Source organism: Rhinatrema bivittatum, chromosome 8 (genome assembly GCF_901001135.1).
Source record: "Rhinatrema bivittatum chromosome 8, aRhiBiv1.1, whole genome shotgun sequence".
In the NCBI taxonomy this organism is placed as follows: Eukaryota; Metazoa; Chordata; class Amphibia; order Gymnophiona; family Rhinatrematidae; genus Rhinatrema; species Rhinatrema bivittatum.
In genome coordinates, this window is record NC_042622.1 from 206,750,764 (window position 1) to 206,770,326 (window position 19,563).

General features: G+C 43.3%; 1 protein-coding gene across 1 annotated transcript in view; it reads right to left on the reverse strand.

Annotated features, from left to right (window-relative positions):
• LOC115097197 (myeloperoxidase-like) overlaps positions 1-13,538 on the reverse strand; it is a 64,843-nt gene extending 51,305 nt beyond the window's left edge. The window contains exons 1-5 of the mRNA XM_029612793.1: positions 13,428-13,538; positions 13,198-13,291; positions 12,115-12,290; positions 6,607-6,730; positions 2,847-2,976 (exon numbers count right to left, since the gene is read on the reverse strand). Of these exons, the coding sequence (XP_029468653.1) occupies positions 2,847-2,976; positions 6,607-6,730; positions 12,115-12,290; positions 13,198-13,291; positions 13,428-13,503 (600 nt within the window). The 5' untranslated portion in view covers positions 13,504-13,538. The remainder of the gene's footprint in view (positions 1-2,846; positions 2,977-6,606; positions 6,731-12,114; positions 12,291-13,197; positions 13,292-13,427) is intronic.
• Positions 13,539-19,563: the final 6,025 nt, after the last annotated feature.

Sequence of the window (19,563 nt, forward strand, 5' to 3'; positions counted from 1 at the left end):
TGCCCCATGTTGACTAGTAATTGAAATACAAGGTCATGGCCAGCCCAGAGACAGAAAAGCAGAAGCTGTGCAATAGTGTGGAAAAGAATGAGTCTGCAAAATGAATGTGAGATAAAGAAGTGTCCAAGTGCCTGAGAACCTACAAGAACAATGAACTACTGAATAAGCATGATATGTAACATCTGAGGGGCACATGAAGGAAAATTACCAGCAAATGTAGAGATGAGCAAAGGGGAGGGACGTATAAGCCTTGTTCCAGTGCTTAAAAGACAAATTTACGACGAAGAGTAGATTGGCTGGGTGAACAGTTAAATTCTGTGATACTTAGCTCCTCTACTCCCATAAGGAAACACAACCTCTTGACTTTCCTTATAGTTTCCGCTATCTTAACTTTGTATGCATGCATGAAATAAACAAATCCTGCCAGCTCTTATAGATCTCTAAGTTACTTAATAAATGTTATGTTTTGAAGCAAAGTCTGTTTCATCACTGGCTGTCTCTGGGGAGGAAACCAGGCGGGGTAAGTTTCAAGGTTTTTAACAGTCTTTCGTAGTTGGTTTAGTATTTTATTATTTGGGGGTTTTTTTTTCAGATTTAGATTTCTCTATTATATGGCATATCTACCAGTAATATATTTCTTGCTATGTTTTATTACATGCCGACTGTATTCCATATGTTAACAGTGATTTCAGGGGCCCGTGTAAGGGTTTTAGGCGCCATAGGTGAACTCCTGATCTTGCCCCCTCCCCCAGACTCTTACCTATTGGCACAATGCTCACTTCTTTGATGGTATTGCCTCTGGCACAGCACCCCCCCCCCCAAATCTCTCTGCCCAGCATCCCCCTCTTTATTCCCTCTCGTCTGGTCCAGCATCTCTTCTCTCTCCCCATAGTGTTGTTCTCTCTCATCACCCCAACCTTTTTGCCCTCTTTCTCACTACTCCACCCTCATCTGCCCAGCACTGTCTCTCCCCCCCCCACTCTGCCAACTGCTCAGCACCTTCTCTCTCTTCCCACCCCCACAGCACCTTCTCGCTTTCTCTACCCTGCCACCCACTCTCCACCCTCTCTCTCCACCCCCCACGATGTAGCATACATGCTCTCTCCTCCCACCACCTGCCCAGCACGCTCTTGCCAATTCACCCTCAGCACACTCTCTCTCTCTACCTCTTATCTGCCCAGTACCCGTCCCCAGCATTCACTTCCCTCTCTCTTCTCTAAGGCCAGGCCTCCTTCCTCTGGGCCTTTCTGCCTCCTTCCACCACCTGGCTTACTGAAAGTTAGCTGGACAAAAAGGGGGGGTGGGATGGAAGGTGGGCAAAAGGCCGGCTGATATAGTAACCAGGATAGCACTAGATCGAGTGCTATGCAACTAAATGTATGTGGACAAGTCGGGTCTGCACAAATAGCAGGTCTAACGTTATCCGGATAACTGTACCCGGATATTCAGCAGGACACTTACTCAGCTAAGTTCCATGAACATCCAGATGAACTTCTCTGGATAACGTATCACCAGCTTATTAAATATGGACTTCTAAGGCAAGAGGAGATAAAGTGACTTTCCCAAGGTCACAAGGAGTGGAAAAAGCAGGGCTTGAACCCTGGTTTAGCCCACTGTTCTAACCATCAGGCCACTCCTCTTAAGGCACAACCCCCTGCCCCATTAGTGATGGAATACTTTTCCTAGAGAAGCAAAGTTGGAAGTAGGCTATTTGTATTTCAGACACTTAAGACTTGCCTGCTTCAGCTAGTCTTTGCACCTCGAGTAGTTTCATGGATATTTTATACTTGAATTTGTTGTAAGTTTTATATGCTTTGTTTTATTTTGTCTTAAATATTTTGCTTGGGTTTTATAAGGAAGTTTTGCAGTTACTTTCTAAATTTTCAAAACATTTACACGCATAAAATTGGAAGTTACATGCATTAAGTACATGTGTGCGTGTAAATAGTATTAATGGTATTATCAAGAGCCCAAAATATGCGTGTTCTAGCAGTGTCACATGTAAAAGTGGACAGAAGAAAAGGGGCGTTCTGTGGTGGGTTTTGAAGATCTCGCACAAGCGGCAAGATCCTATTTTATAAGCAGAATGCGCACATACACTGCTGAACTTGTCCCTGCACATTTACACTTGCTAATTAAGCTGCGGATGTGAAATTGCACGTGCTTTGTTGTCTGCAGTTCTTGGTTGGGAGGTCTGGGTTAAAATGGCGAAGGGTTAGTGCTGGAGGGTCTGGATAAAGCAGTGGTGGTGCTGGTGACCTGATGATTCCAAGTTCGCACACAAGTATCTTCATAAGTGGCGTGCACGCATTCTGTATAAAACACCTGACCTCCGCAGATAGCCCAGGGTTATTATGCGCACGTTGCAATTATTAAACACAAAATATCGACGTGTACTTTTATATAATGGTTAGAGAAAGTGTGCATTTTCCTGCATGTATACTGAAACATACGTTGAGATACTGAAGCATAAGTTTAGATGCTCCTACCTATGCGTGTATGTGCTGACTTATGCAGACTTTTAAAAACTACCCTGCCTTGGTTTTGTTTTAAGCCGATGCTGATGTTTTTATGCTGTTGCACTTCTGCCTTGAGCATTCTGGAAAGGCCATGTGTACATTTGAGAATCACATTAATATTAATTAAATCCAGCATAGGCCCACCAGTCAAAAAGATCTATGGAATGCCTGACGTGTATGGGAAACCTGGAAGATCCAGCCAACATGTTTCCTGTGCACTCCACGTACAGAGATTCAAGCCCTTCCATCCTGGAACACTTACTTACTACGTACAAAAAGACTGAACATACAATAAGCAGCCGCAGTAAAAAGGAAGGCATGCTGTACCAATGGGAGGCGAAATCCTGAATAACGTCTCTGCTCATTCCAGCCTTTGGGAAGGGAAGTTCCATCCTCGTATTCTGCCGGAAGCCAGCGGCCATAGGCCCGATTGGAGCTCCCTAGCAGAGGGTTCTTCCTGTAGCATTAGAGAGAGCTTTATTAGTGTCGTGTGTAACAGAGCCAGGTGCAAATGGAGTATGGGGAGAGCAAGTTTACACATTTATGTTGAAATATATTTTAGTTTCAGCTCAGAGATAACAAAGAAAAGTTACTTTTTTTTCTTATTCAGCATTTGTCTTGCTTTGCTATTATTTTTTCATGTTTTTGTATTAAGTATTTTTCTAATATTAACTTACATTAGGAATGCTCCCCCTAACCTTATTTCTGGGGGAATGTAATAATGAATGAATCTGAGACTGATTTCACTGGATTGATGAGAAGTCTCTCTCATATGCCTGCAGGGTGTACTTTCTTGCATATATTGAGGGCAATTTTCAAAGCTTTTTCTGCAGGCAAACAGCCATTTGTAAAATGGGAGGCTGAAAATTGTCCGCCCCTTCCCCCCCCCCGAACTAGGGCACCCGCTGCGGGTTAAAGTGTGCGCACAGCAAAAAAGGAGCAGTGTTAAGTCGGGGAGGGTAAAATTATATGTAAAATGCCCGCAGATACTGAGCGCGTGTGCACCTGCTCCAAACCGGGCGCCACCACGTGTGGACCAGGCAGCTCCATCCCCCGCTGGCCCCTGTTTTAAATACAAACTCGGAGGGGGCGCTTCCTTTTGGAAATGAGTTTGCAGGCTCCGCGCTTAGTTTAAAATTGACTCCCAATTATTCTGCAGTACATCGAAAAATACATTTCAACGAGAAATGTATTCTCATGGATTGCTAAACAAGCACAAGTATTTAGGAAACCCGGGACTAAAAGACAAAGCGAGTGACCGATGGGGGAGATGCAATTCTCCTGTCTATGTACAATCAATAAGCAAGGTATAATCTTATTGGGGAGGCCAATTTTCAGCCTCCCTGTGGGCCTGAAAACCGATTTTCAAAGGGATACTCCCCGGGGGAGCACTTTACCTAGCCTGCCCTAACTCTGCCCCTGGCACCACCCTTTTTCCACCCTCGGAAAAGTGCCTCCCCCCCCCCCCCGAGGGGTAAGTTTATAAGTGTGCACGCTGCGGTAACGTCTCAGCACACCTTTTACCTCAAATTTTCACTGCAAACACGTGCGTATGTTTGCTTTGAAAATTCCCAGGTGAAGAGCCCCTGGTACACGCAAAAAGTAAGTGGCGCAAACGTTATTGCCTGCTCTGTCGAGGGGTGAATTTCTGCTCATCCTGCCGAACGCCCCCTCCCCAGCGCCCACAGCAGTATACATGAAATTGGGTTACGCGCGCACTTAACCACGGGAGGGGGAGGGGAGGTTTATGCATGTAAATGACTTTGAAAATCAGGCCCATAACATATCTGCCATTAACAGTCACAAGTATAATCCAATCAGAGATATCCCGATAACAATTAATGCATGTATCTGCAGAATAATCCAACTATTTATCTCTTGCCAACAAATACTATATAATTTCACCTGCTCGTAAAGGTTTCAAGATTTGCACAGGTGTGGGCACCATATCAGTTCACTAAAGTGCATGGAAATAAAAGGTTTGCAGGTGCTGGTATATGAGGGATATCTTTTACTTGCACTGGCCTAATACGTTTGTGATTTACTTTTGGCATCCGTAACAGATCTGAGCTGATCTGATCATGCTCAAAAGCTGACCACACGTGTGTGAGATCAGTCTAATAGCAAGGCATCACCTGAAACATTTTTGCTGATCTTTATTTCTAAGATGTCCAGGTGCGAATATAAAAATCAACCAAAAAAAAAAAAAATACACAAGGCGGTACCTTTTTATTGGACCAAGTTAATGATTAGCTTCTGGGAGTTGCCCTCCCTTCCATCAGGTTTTCCAAATAAACGAGCAGGTATGAAGAGAAAGGCAGACGTTGCCTGACTCTCCACGTGATTCCCAGATTACGGTATGACCGTCACCAGCTGATCTGCGATTCACTCACTTACGGGCCGATACAGTAAAGTCCGCGGGAGAGCGGGCAAATGCCCACTCTCCCAGCACGCGCACAGGCCACTCTCCTGTGCGCACAATTCAGTATTCAAATTAGGGCCGGCGGTAAAAAGAGGCGCTAGGGACACTAGCGCATCCCTAGCGCCTCTTTTTTGTCAGGAGCGGCGGCTGTCAGCGGGTTTGACAGCAGACTCTCAATTTTGCCGGCGTCTGTTCTCAAACCCGCTGACAGCCATGGGTTCGGAAACCGGACGCCGGCAAAATTGAGCGTCCGGTTTTCAACCCACGAGCTGCGGGCAGACTTCAAAATTATTTATTTATTTTTTTAAACTTTTTGTAACTTTCGGGACCTCCGACTTAATATCGCTATGATATTAAGTCGGAGGGTGCACAGAAAAGCAGTCTTTACTGCTTTTCTGTGCACTTTCCCGGGGCTTGGAGAAATTAGCGCCTACCTTTCGGTAGGCGCTAATTTCTGAAAGTGAAATGTGCGGCTTGGCTGCACATTTTCCTTTCTGAATCGCGCGGGAATAACTAATAGCGCCCGCAACATGCATTTGCATGTTGCGGGCGCTATTAGGTTTGGGGGGGGGGGGGGTTGGACGCGCGTTTTCGACCCCTTACTGAATAAGAGGTAACGCTAGCGCGTCAAAAACACGCGTCCTATCGCGGGTTAACAGTGCGCTCCAGTGGAGCGCACTGTACTGTATCGGCCTGAGAGTCAGGGCACCTCCCTTTGCTTTCAGCTGCTCATTCTGTCTGGACTGCTGAAGGGGGCGCAACGCCCGAAAGCCAGTCAAGAGGGCCATTTCCCCCGGCATTTCCGCAGGTAACACAGTGCTTCCCCGGGACTGCCCAGCAGACACGTGGCTAAATGTGCACGTGGAGGCTATGAATGGGGGAGGGGGGTCTGCACTTAAGTATAAACCTTTCAGTTTTCAGAAGTAAGCGCGGAAAAATCCCCCCCAAATATCTGCACGCGTAATATCGGGTGTGACTGCGTACCGGTAGTTTGGGTGGAATAATTTTCAAAGCAATCTTGTGTGCTCATTTGCTTTGGAAATTGCTCATATTTGTCACTAAATGTACGTGCGTTATTACAGAATTACCCCTAAAATGCATTACATTAGTCCAATAAAAAAGGTATGACTTTTACTTCTGAGCATTCAAATGGACTAAACTGGCAACCGCACACGCTACTTTATCTATGATTGTCAGGGAAATCTGCAGCCAGCGCCAAGAAATGCATTGCCATTTCCAAAGGCTATTATTAACTGTTTGCAGAAATGTGAACCTTTTTAATAGTCTGTCTGCACTTTGTCTGCTTGCTGGATTTCCATTTCACCTCTGTCATCAACGAGATCAAGCACTGTCTAATAATCCCATCACATATTTACCATTAACAAGCAGCGCACAGGGCCAATGCACATCGGACAGTAAACGTTGGTATCACCTGATTTCATGCGATATCTGTCACTCACTTTTGAATTTAAATGTACACATTAAGATGAAACACTGTAACTATTTAGAGGAATCTTCCTCGAGGTTTGTACTATTCCAGAGGGATTGACTGAGATTCAGCTTTTAGTATCCCAGCTTCACAAAAATCATATTGACCTCCGAGGGAGGCATTATGACCCCCTTTTCACCGGGAGTTGTATTCTCCACTGAGCCCCTTAATAGTACCTGTTGTTACATTGTCCGGTGATGGTCCTGTATGGACTATCCGTGCACAGAGGTGGTGGCTGGTTATGATATGCACATCCAGTGAATTTAGAAACAGATTCCAACTGCACTGGGGTCAGTAAATCTGTAGGAAAACCATTTCAGTGTTACTATAGAGGGTAAAGAGATATCGGCCATCCACTTAACTGTGAGGTACCAACACCAATCAATCTATATTTAACCTTATCCTGTCCAGAACCAACAGCTAAATGTTTACATGAAACTTACTGCTTATTGAACTCCCCCAGGAAGAAAGAAGATGACATTAAGTTTTTCTTCCTACTTTCCACAAAGGCCCCACAGCAGCTCTGAAAGACTCTTTCACTCGTTTTGCCCCAGAATCTAGTGTCTACGATGTCAACGTGTCAGCTTTCAGCATTTCATTTTGAGAGATCGGTGTCGGAGGAAGAGAATGATGAAATGAGAGAGTAGGAAGCAGGGTGAGAACAGCACCCAGGGATTCGAGACAATCGGTGGTAAAGGCTGAGGGATGTTTAAGTTGGATACTGGTCTAGGGAGGAGAGCTGGGTTTGGAAAGATTGGGGCAGGTCTGAGCAAGCTGCTATTTCATACCTCTAGGGTGATTAGTGGTTAAGGGAAGTATAAATTACACCAGACTTACGTTTTTAGATTTAGAGGATAAGGAATTGTTAAACTGTTTGCTCTTGATTTCATAAAGTCGTTGTAGGTTGTGTTTTTATGTGATGTTTTATGTTTTGTTTTGTTTTTCTGTTTACTGTAACTCACCTGGAGTGCTATGAATATAAGGTGAGAAATGCATCTGAAAAATAAATTCCCTCTTATTTATTATACCTATTGTTAAAATACAACATTCACAATAAAAACACACACAAACAGTAACACAGCTTCCTCCAATAATACCATCTGTCCTACCCTGACACTTACTCCTCCACTGCAGGAAACAAATATGAATGAATTCTGCAACAAAACTGCCCTAAATCAGTTATTTAGCGCAATCTCCCTGGCAAGTTGTTCCAAAGCTTGTTACTGTACAGGAAAAGATAGAAGAACAGACCCTAGAATTGCTGATCAAATGCAAGGATGGAAGCACAAAGAGCACCCCGAATGCTACTTCAGATGACCTTGGGCAAGTCGTTTCACCCTCTGTTGCCTCAAGTACAAATTCACTGAGTGATGCATCAAGCTCCGGGTAGTGCTCATATGCGCGTTAAACAGAGCATATCATGCAATATACGTGATATTTTGCATGGCTCCGCCCACATCCCTCCCCTATTACAAGCTACTTTGCATGTGATCTACATGCATGAATAATGCAAATGCATGTAAAGCAGCTCTTTACTAGATAATTTGATGCCAATATTTTATTGTGGTCGACCGAGAAAGTGATCAGCTGCGATAAAACACCATCACCTTTTCAAAATTAGTTAGATATAATGTTAGAGCCCTGACATTCTAACGTGGGTCCCAAGGCTCCCGTATTACATTTAAAGGGCCTGGAACCCCCCCCCCCCCAAAAAAAAATGAGCCGTGCCAAAAATAAAGGTTGAGTAGGGGTTAGGCCTGACCCAACTCCTCAAACATAAAAAAAAAAGTGTCCACTTCATGTGCAATTACTGCCTCCCCCCAAAGGTTACAATAAAAATCGTTAGGGTTCAGGATAACCCCTTACCCCAATAATAAATTCAAGTCATTGGGGTATGGTGCCCCCCAATCCCCCAAAGGTATAAAAATAATCATGGGTGTTCAGTAAATAAAAAAAGTAATTGGGGGTCAGAAAGCCCCCCACGCCTCTGCACCCTAGAACCTTAAAAATGAGCTGAAAGTCCCCTGATGGGGCCGACCTGACCTTGTCTCCTTCTCACAGTTTAGTAAATCCACCTATTTGACTGTATGCCCTCTGGGGATAGGGAAATACCTACAGTACCTGAATGTAATCCACTTTGAAATGCTCGAAAAAACAGAATATAAATTGAATAACAAAATGCTCTGTCTTGCAAGAATGTGAGATTTCCAACCCGAGCAGGTCCAGATGTGTTAAGAGCCTGACTGCCCTTCTGGGCAGGCAGTTTGGAGGGACTGCCAATAGCTGTAATCTAACTTTTTGCAATCCCAAACAATCCAGACAGACACACACACACACACATATATATATATATATATATACACACACACACACACACACATACATATTTATTTACTTATTTATATTCCACCTTTCGTAACACTTCAAAGCAGATTATATTCAAGGTGGCAGTGGAAAGGGTAGAATGGTGGCCCTAAATATCTTGATTCCAAAAATAATTACACCTTGGTCTCCTCAGCATGGAACATTAATGACCCTTTCAGCAAATCTGAAGAAATTTAGGCTTTCCCTAAAAAACATCCTCCTTCAATGCTCTTGATGCAAGGTCTGAATTTCTTAATGCTGGCAGTTTCTGTGGGGTACTAGAGACCAATGCTGTTGTATGTGGTATTTTTAGTGTTTGTTTGTGATATTATTTTATGGACGTTCTTCTGTAAATCGCCTAGGTCACAATTTTGTTAAGCGATTAATAAATTTTAATAAATGAAATGAAAAATAAATGAAATCTTCATGGAAGCTTGAGGCTTGAAGCCATGAAAATCCGCAGGAGTCAATAGACACTGCAGAGGCTTTCAATGGCAATTCTTAAGCATCCTAGAAGGAGATTCAAGATGGCTGCTGAGTGAGCTACAGCACATGAAAATTTGGTTTACCTTTTGGCAGTCTCTTTCTGTCTCCATAACATAGGGAAATGTAAAGGCAAGGTGAAGGACTCTTCTCACATGACATGGGACTTCCCAGTGACCTTGGCAGTTGCCATTCTTCACTGACCCTGGTGATCTTTGGCACGCTTGTTTGCCACTGACCCTGACAGTATTTCTCACACCCATTCATGCTAACCTTGGTAATCCTTCACACACCTTTTCTCCAATGACAATGGCAATCTTTGATATGCTCATTGTCTAAATTGCAGGAGGACCTTGCGAGACTGGAAGATTGGACATCCAAATGGCAGATGAAATTTAATGTGGACAAGTGCAAAGTGATGCATATAGGGAAAAATAACCCTTGCTGTAGTTACACGATGTTAGGTTCCATATTAGGAGCTAGCACCCAGGAAAAGGATCTAGGCATCATAGTGGATAATACTTTGAAATCATCAGCTCAGTGTGCTGAGGCAAACAATGTTAAGAATTATTAAGAAGGGAATGGTGAATAAAACAGAGGGCGAGGGAGGGGGAGGGGAGGGGAGAGAAAGAGCATGGGAGGTGAGAGAGTGGGGGGGGGGGGGGAATGCTTGAGTGTGGGTGCCAGAGAGAGGGAACCTATATGAGGAGATTGTGAAAGAGTGTGTATGTGTGTGAGAGATTGGGAGCCTGTGTGTATGAAAAAGGGATTGTCTGTATGTGAGGGTGCTAGCCTGTGTATGTGTGAGATAAAGCCTGTGTGAAGGGGTGTGTGAGAGAGAGACATAGGTAGCCGGTGTGAGGATGTGTGTGTGAGAGAAAGGGAGCTTATGTGGGTGTGTATGCAAGAGAGAGGGATCCTGTATGAAGGAATGTGTGCGCGAGAGAGTGAGGGTAGCCTGTATGAGGGTGTGTATATGTATATTAGAGAGAGGGAGCATGTGTGTGAGAGAGGGAGGGACAGAGGGAGCCTGTGTGAGAATGTATGTGCGAGAGAGAAAGAGAGCTTGTGTGGGTGTGTATGCAAGAGAGAGGGACCCTGTATGAAGGGATGTGTGTGTGTGAGAGTGAGGGGAGCCTGTATGAGGGTGTGTGTATGTATATTAGAGAGAGGGAGCATGTGTGTGTGAGAGGGGATGGACAGAGGGAGCCTGTGTGAGGATGTATGTCAGAGAGAAAGAGAGCTTGTGTGGGTATGTATGCAAGAAAGAGGGACCCTGTATGAAGGGATGCGTGTGTGTGTGAGAGTGAGGGAGCCTTTACGAGGGTGTGTGTATATATGTGTTCTAGAGAGAGGAAGCATGTATGTGAGAGAGGGAGTGATAGAGGGAGCCTGTGTGAGGGGCAGTACTGAGAATGGTGAAACTCTGGGACTGGCAATAGAGTGGACGGGGTTGAGCCTAGAGGTGGAGGGGAGAGATACTGGCAGGTGGAGGAGTTGGGGCCTGAGGGGGCAAAGTGGCCAGGGGAATAGGGAGAGTGAGTGGAAGGGACACTCTTACAGTGAATTTCTAGAGAAATTCTGCATCTCTAAGTAATAACTTTTTTCTGTATTAATTTAAAATATAATTACTTAAAGACTGTCATGTAAATTGTGTTATTTTGACCAATATAAAGTTTGCAGAATTTTAAGTTTTTGTCCCCAAATTTCCCCAGGAGTAAGTTGCACTGAAGAAGGTATAGAGAAGGTATAGATAAAGGGAATGGAACAGCTTCCCTATGAGGAAAGGCTGAAGAGGTTAGGGCTGTTCAGCTTGGAGAAGAGACGGCCGAGGAGGATATGATAGAGGTCTTTAAAATCATGAGAGGTCTAGAACAGGTAGATGTGAATCAGTTATTTACTCTTGGATAATAGAAGGACTAGGGGGCACTCCATGAAGTTAGCATGGGGCACATTTAAAACTAATCAGAGAAAATTCTTTCACTCAATGCACAATTAAACTCTGGAATTTGTTGCCAGAGGATGTGGTTAGTGCAGTTAGTGTAGCTGGGTTCAAAAAAGGTTTGAATAAGTTCTTGGAGGAGAAGTCCATTAACGGCTATTAATCAAGTTTACTTAGGGAATAGCCACTGCTATTAATTGCATCAGTAGCATGGGATCTTCTTAGTGTTTGGATAATTGCCAGGTTCTTGTGGCCTGGTTTGGCCACTGTTGGAAACAGGATGCTGGGCTTGATGGACTTTTGGTCTGACCCAGTATGGCAATTTCTTATGTTCATTCATATTGACCCTAGCATCCTCTGACATGACCATTTTCTACTGACTGACTTTCCAAGAGAAAGAGATAATTGCAGTCATTGATTCTCATCCTGAAACTCGACAATCAATAATCGCAATTATTTGGCCTACCTGTAGTTGAATCTGATAAACTAATGACATCTTTAAACTAAACTTTGAGACTACATTAATAGCAAAGTAAGAAGCCCTTTCTTCTTGGAGTCTGCTTGTCTTTTACTCTTCCTGTCTCTCTTCACAGAAAATCAGAAAATAAAGATTGCAAGGCCAATCCAGTCTGCCCCTTCCTGATGCAAAGCCTTAACCCTCACGTGCAATCTCTGTGTCTCGTTCTCCTGCTCACCTTCCATGAGCCTGTGCCTTATACCGCTCATTCCCTTTTGCCTCTTCTTTTTCTCCCATCCTCTTGTCTATCATCGGTCTTCTCTTCCTCTCTCACAGCGTTCTGCGCCCCTGTGACATTGAGGGGTCTCTCTTTCCTCAGTTTAATATTTTTACTCTCGCCCATCTCTCTCTCCCTTTCAGTCAGTGTCTCCCTCTTACCTGTCACATTGAAGGGCCTCTTGTAGATGTGCTGCACCTTTTCCTTCAGCACCTGCAGGGTGGTCTCCATGTAATCGGCCATCCGTATGATGCTCCTGCTTTTAGCCACGGGCTGCTTAAAGAATGACATCATATCCGAGGGGCTCACGGTGTCCTGCTTCAGTTTTGCCTTTAAACTTCAAAGAAACAAGTTAGCGCCTGTCAGGTATAATGAAAGCTATCAGATGCGTTGTCCTTTCTGTGAATACTCAAAGGCAGGCAGCAGCCATGAGGGTTGGGCATGCGCTGGCCGATGATATTAAATGCATGGCTGAATCAAGGGTTAAGAGGTTCTGTTCCCAGTACATAAGTGGTCGAGCATTTCTGGGCTCTCACTTTTCAAGGAGATGAACAAACTGGACCTTTTCAAGCAGGACGTGTAAATTAATGGAAGGGATGGAAAGTCTGCCCCATAAGGAAAGGCTAATTAACAAAAAGGAGATGGAGAAGACATGATAAAATTGTACAAATGCACGCGAGGTCCTTAAGGAGAAACTATTTGCTTAAAAAAAATCTAACAAAACATGGAAGCACCCAGTGTAAAGGCAATTTTAGCTAGAGAGTGGTTATGCTGCAGCTGAAGCCTCCGTGTGTGCTTTTCTTGGACACATCTCTGTACATGCTTAAGGGAATGGAGATGAGCTCCTGAAGGACAAAAAGACATGCAACAATGATGATTCTCGGTACTACTTCAGAGAGATGCTACTTTGAGAGCTATATACAGCTAATTCTCTGAAAAAGAGACAAATTTGACTGTAATAAAATGCGCTTCATTTCACCTTCCCCTGGCGCTGCTAGTGAGCTGTTGGAGACACAGACGAAGACGGCTGAACATAGACTTTTGATTTGGCTTCAGCTTACCCAATTGTATTACTTCATGAAAGAAGGAGGAGAGAAGAAGAAAGCAGAAAGGCAGCAGACAAGGTGCAGAGCACAGGAAGGTGCGGTCAAGGAGTGAGCAAGAGAGACAGGATTGAGCACCGTCCATACTCTGTGCAGTTTGACTGAGATGCAGAGCGCTCCGCTCCTCGAGTCTGCACTCACCTCTCCCTGGTGTGCTTATAGGCCACATCCACAAGGTGCTTGGCTTCCTTAGCACAGTTCAGAATAAAGGGGGTTTCCAACTCCTCCACGCCATCTATTCCAGGGAGGACAACAGAAACAGGGTGAGGGACGGCAAGCAAAGTCACCCCAAGGACACAGAAGTGCACTCTAACAAAACTATCCTGAAGGAGGACAGGACTCAGAAGAGGGGCAAGAAAGGAACATGGTACCATAAAAGGAAGATCCAGATGTCTGCAGCTGGCCAAGTATCACCAGAAGCCCAAAGAGAGATGGAGCGGTCCTCATCCCTGCATAAAGAGGAACGCATAAAACAAGAAAGGCAGCGTTAAGCAGGGCATATCTTCATTTATCCAGATAACTTGTGGATAAACTCAGTAATAGGTCTGTGACCTCGACATCCAGGAATCCAGATTAGTGAATCTTACAGGCAGTAATACTGCAGCTGAGTCAAAGTTTATGTCCTGCCCCCTATTTTCCACATGGACAGAATTTGTGCGTCACAATAAAACACACTGGGGCATTTTCAGATTTGGCTTACTCCAGAACCTAAATCCCCTCAGTATGGGCTAAACACGCTGGAAAAAAAAAAAGTTTGAATGTTTAGAATGAAAACATACTTATGATCATTAGACTGATCCTTTATCTGGTCTGCAGCAAGATGCTCACTCACTACCACCACATCTGCTCATGAATTATCCACTTCTCTTTAAAATAAAAAGTCCAATGAAAATGCATAAGCAGTGTAACTAGCCAGCATGTTCCATGCCTGGTTATCCTAACATAAAAAAGTATCTTTGCATACCTTCACAAGACCCCCTGCATCACACATCACGAACTATAGCATAAAAATACATTTATTTATTTACAAAATGCATAATATTCTGCTGAGCCACAAATCTCAGCGAGGAACAAGTGAACATACATAATGGCATCACGACACAAGAGCTCTGCATCACACAGCACACGACCTATTGCATAACAGTAACTCCTGCATCACATATCACATAAAATATAGCGCGATAATTCCTGTATCACATAACCTACAATATCATAAGAACCCCTGCATCATGCAACACACAACTTATAGCATCACCAAAGCCTTGCATCACACAACTCCTGCAACTCACAATCTATAACATCACAAGAGCCCTGTATCACACATCAGATAATCTATGGCATAACTCCTGCATATTAACCTACAGCATCTCAAGGGGCCTGTACCACACATCATACAACCTGTGGCATAACAATAACTTCTGCATCACACAGCCTATATCACACACCTATTGCATCACAATAACTCCTGCATTCCACAATCTATAATAAAGAGCTCCTGCATTATACATCACACAACGTATAGCATCACAAGAGCTCTTCCATCACACATCCCACAACTCATAGCATCACAATAAATCCTCTGTTCCTCAAGCTATAACACAAGAGCTCCTGCAATATACATCACACAACCTATAGCATCACAAGGACTCCTACATCACACAACCTATAGCAGCACAAGGACTCCTACATCACACAACCTATAGCATCACAAGGACTCCTACATCACACAACCTATAGCATCACATGAACTCCTTCCTGCACACCTCTAGCATATCAGTAATTCCTGTATCACACAACCTATAGCACAACTCCTGCATTGTATAACCTATCATAACAACCCTATATCCCATATCAAAATTTATACCATAATATCCCCTACATCACAAACATATAACATCACAATAGCTCTATATCACACAACCCATTGCATAACAATAGACCCTATATTTATTTATGTATTTAACGTGTTTTGTATACTGTCATTCGGTTTCGCCATCAGAACAGTTTACAGCATCGTGAAACAAGGTTAGATAAACATCATCCTAGCAAATTGTCGGGCAGTAGGGTTGTGGTTTTTGGGATTTGAGTGTTAGTTGATTACATATAAAAATATCGTGCATCACACAACCTATTCACCACATTAATCCCTTGTACTTTATATCACATAATCTATAGCATAAATTCCTGCCTCATGCAGTCTGTGTCACATCGCCTGGAACAACAGGAGACCTCCTGCATCGCCCATCAGTCTAACATTATGCACTTCTGAAGCCACAGCACTAACGTTCAACAGAACATTCTCATTGGTAAACCACATGCAGAATCTCTTGCATTTTCATAAAAAAAACTTCACATCGCAGTCAAACACCTTTAGAATAATCCTGCATTACATTTGGTGTGAGGCCCTCCTTCACTGTTAGTCTCACACCTTTAAATCTCAGTTGGGCCTTTCATCTCACTGCATCACATCCCAAGACAGTTTCACGTCACCATCATAGCCTGTCTCATACTCGGCTTCACTACACCCATCACAATCTTAACTCCGTGACAGTTTCACCCTTTCCTTCAGTTTGCCTCACTCCTCCCCATCTGAGGCAGTCTCACTGAGCAAGCCAGTGAGCGGGAAAGATATCCAGGTAACGTTAACTGGATATTCAGCAGAACTTACCCGGGTAAGTGTTCTGCCAAATATACCCAGATAACGTCATGCGGATAACCTTAGGACATGTATTTATCTGAGCAGACTTACACAGCTAGCTTTGTCCAGGCAGCACCCAGTGAAATCATGCCCCAGTTAACAGCCCCCAGCACTGCCTTTCTTCACCCAGGTGCATTTTGAGCAGGTTAGGTGGAGGGGTGAGAAAATATTCAGATCTTGGGTTTTGCCTAGCTAACTCCAAAAGCTTAGCCTGCCATGCCCTCTGAATATCGACCTCACCATTCCTGTTTCAGTGAGACTCGTGACCTCATCAGGCTCTCACTTTTTCTCTTCATGGTCTCATTTAGCAGCTTCCTCCCTTCCCAGCCCACAGTCCTCAGCAATAAGACAGCCTTACCTGCCATCCTCGACTACCTTACTGAACTGTACTGGGGACTTGGACCTTTATAGGATTTTGGTGGGAGTCGGTTGTCACTCCTGCGCTGGGTTGGACCAGTGGTACCACTCACACCCACTTCCCTCTTTTCCTTTTGCCTCCTTGAGACCCTTCCCCCTGTAAAACCTCATCACTCCTCCCCCTTCCCCACCTGCACAAACACTTGCAGAACTAGGGTCTCTCTCACTTTAAGATACAGAAACGGAACTTTTTTTAAAATCCAGTTTAAATAAATTTGTTTACAGCTCAATTATGTCTGTGGTTAATTCAAACATTTCCTGCAGAGGCTGAGGAAAGATACTGTAATTTACACATACTGATTTAAACAATGCAGCCATCAGTGGCACACTGTAGGTAAATCAACATTTGGAAGCCCTTTTTAACAGCAGCTGCAAAGCATTTAAAAAGAAATGAAATGGAGGCAGGATGAAAGCCATCAGAGTTCCCCAAAGCTTCAAAGTTCTAGGATGGCCTGCAGGTGATGGCAGGACAATGCTGGCGGAGTCACGGAGGATGCCTGGCACAGGAGCAGAGAACACTGGACAAGGAAAAGGCTGATAAGAGTTTGGATGATGGCACAAAGACAAGATTTATATCATCTGTGGATGATATGCAAGTCCATTGGAGGGCAGGATAGGAGTTTAAAATGATCTCAATAAAATGGAGAAAGCTGAAATAAATAGGAGGAAATTCAACAACGCCAAGCAATGCATTACACTTAGCAAGGAAAAGTCCAACATATAAATAAAACATAGGAAATAGATGGCTAGGCAGCAGTACTGCGAAAAAGGATCTGGTGGTTATAGCAGACCACAAACTGAATATGAATCAACAATATAGTACTGATAATAAAAAAAAAAAAAGCTGTACAGGGATGTCTGAACAGGAAATCAACATGTAAAACAAGTGAAGCAATACTTCTACTCTGCTTAGGCCGGGGCGGCCAACTCTGGTCCTCGAGAGCCACAAACAGGCCTGGTTTTCAGGATGTGCACAATGAATATGCATGAGATGTATTTGCATTCCATGGGGGCAGTGCATGCATGCATATATTCTGGATATCCTGAAAACCAGACCCGTTTGTGACTCTCAAGGATGGGAGTTGGCCACCCCTGGCTTAGGCCATCAGTGGAGCACTGCATCCGGTCTTGGAACCCATATTTGGACAAGGAAGTTGAGATCTTGAAAAAAGGTTTGGAGGAAAATACCAAAATGATAAGAGGTCTAGATAATCTGATCTAGGAGGATAATGTGAAGGCACTGGGTAGATTAGCTATTAGAGAAGAACAATGAGTAACCTGGTAGCAATATCCAAATGCAAAAAGGGGGGGCTGGTTGCTTGTTCTTGCCCTTTCCCCAGAGAAAATGGATAAGTAATGGGCTGATATTAAGTTAGATATTAGGAGGTACTTTTTAACTATAAAGGTGGTTAAATACTGGAATGAGTGATCCCATAATCCCGGTCATTTCCTCCTACTCTTTTGGGCTTCCAAGCTCAATCAAAACTTTACCTCTGTTGGGATACCACACCATGACCCTTCAATCACAAGCACCCAGGGAGTTTTCCCCTATTTTATATCTGCTCCCAACTCACTTAGCCCAGCCACGGCAGTGAAGGTCCTGAGATCCCAAGAATGAAATGGAAAAAACATGGGCTTTTTGCTTTAAGAAGAGGATGTCTTCCTGTCCCAGGAAAATGCATTAAGCTCAAGACAAATTTAAAAGAGACAATGAAGAACTGAAATGTAATGGACTTACATGTGGTATCCACAGGATGCACTTCAACTTCATTTGAAGTAGATTACCTAAGGAAGAAACTTTCTTTATCCAGAAAACCTGACAGTGAATACTGCACGCACTGAAATGCTTGAAAAAGAAAATAAAAACAATGTAAAATTATGCATTGGTTATTATTATTCAAGTATAGCGAAGAAACGAGGTCAACAGTATCTCATAATATATTGTTTGTTCCAAAGAATCAAGGGGGGGGGGGGGGGGTGTTAATTTGCCAGGTTTTAAATTTTATCAAAGAGCAATACAGTTAAAAAATATTTTGTTATGGCCTTTGAATCCATTAGATAAACAATGGGTATCAATAGAAATAGCTTGGGCTAGAGCACAGGGTTGGAGGTCATTGTCTCCTTGGATAGCCAACAAAGCTTCAGCACGAACATGAGGGTTCCACCCTTTCATTGGATCTATTTTAACTTCTTGGTATATAATTTTAGAGACTACTAGTGTTTTCTTCATCTCTATCACCCTTCTGGGATAATCCAGATTTCCCTGATCACTTTAACTTAATGCATTTCTCTAAATGGAATAACTTAGAATTTAACATGGTAGGCCAAATTTTTGATAAAGGGGAGATTAAGACTTTACATCAATTGTAGGGTTCTGGGGGAGAGGATGCTCTTTCTATTTTCCAGTATTTACAAAAAAAAAAAAAAAAAAGGCTTTTTGATATGCCCAACAATAAAAAATCTGTGGTTGAAAATTGACCGCATTTGAGCAATCGGCCAGTGCCCTGTATCAGGGCCGAGGTCTTATTTCACTCCTGTCACTCCTCTCCCCCCACCAAATCCCCTGCCCCACAAGCACACCACCGATCCCCCCCCCTCCCCTCGCCCACCAAGCATACTACCTCTCTTCCCCACCTCCTAACTCCCTTCCCTAATTATTTTTGTAAATAATTCACCTGTATATAATGTTTTCATTGCGTATATCTAACCATTTTATTTCACTTTTCAATTTGTACAGTATTACCTTTATTTTTCCCCCCTCTTCCCCTCCACCCAGTTCGCCTATTCAGTTTCATTGTAAAGCCCAGTTGGCCACTTTATGTTACATGGAAACCGATGTGATGTTTTCCTAACGAATGTCGGTATACAAAAATTGCAAATAAAATAAATAAAGATCTATAAATTATTGTTATCTGGAAAGAGTGATGCCCTGCAGAGGATCAAATCTAAATGGGAAAAAACATCTCAGATGAACAATGGGGGTACATTTTTTCTCGATTAGCAAAAAAAATAACTCCATTTGTGTCCTCAGCCAGGAGTCCAGTTACAAAATTTTGTACCACTGGTATTACACTCCCCAAAGGCTAAAAAAAAATTTTGATTTATTGGAATGTGAGGCTTGCTGGCGAGAGTGTGGAGGAATTGGAACCTTTTTTCATATTTGGTGGGAATACCCCAAAATTCAGATGAATGAACATGTACATTTGAAGGCAGTCTGCTATTCCCAGGAATTTACTTCTATTATGGTTAATAACTTGCCCATGCAAAACAGGGATAGCATTTAAAAATCAATAAACCTAGGTTTATTTCTTTTATATGTTACTAGCTTAACTAGAAAAGCAGTTTTCAATATCTAATCAGCAAAAGTAACATTTCCTTCTATGAGAAGTGAC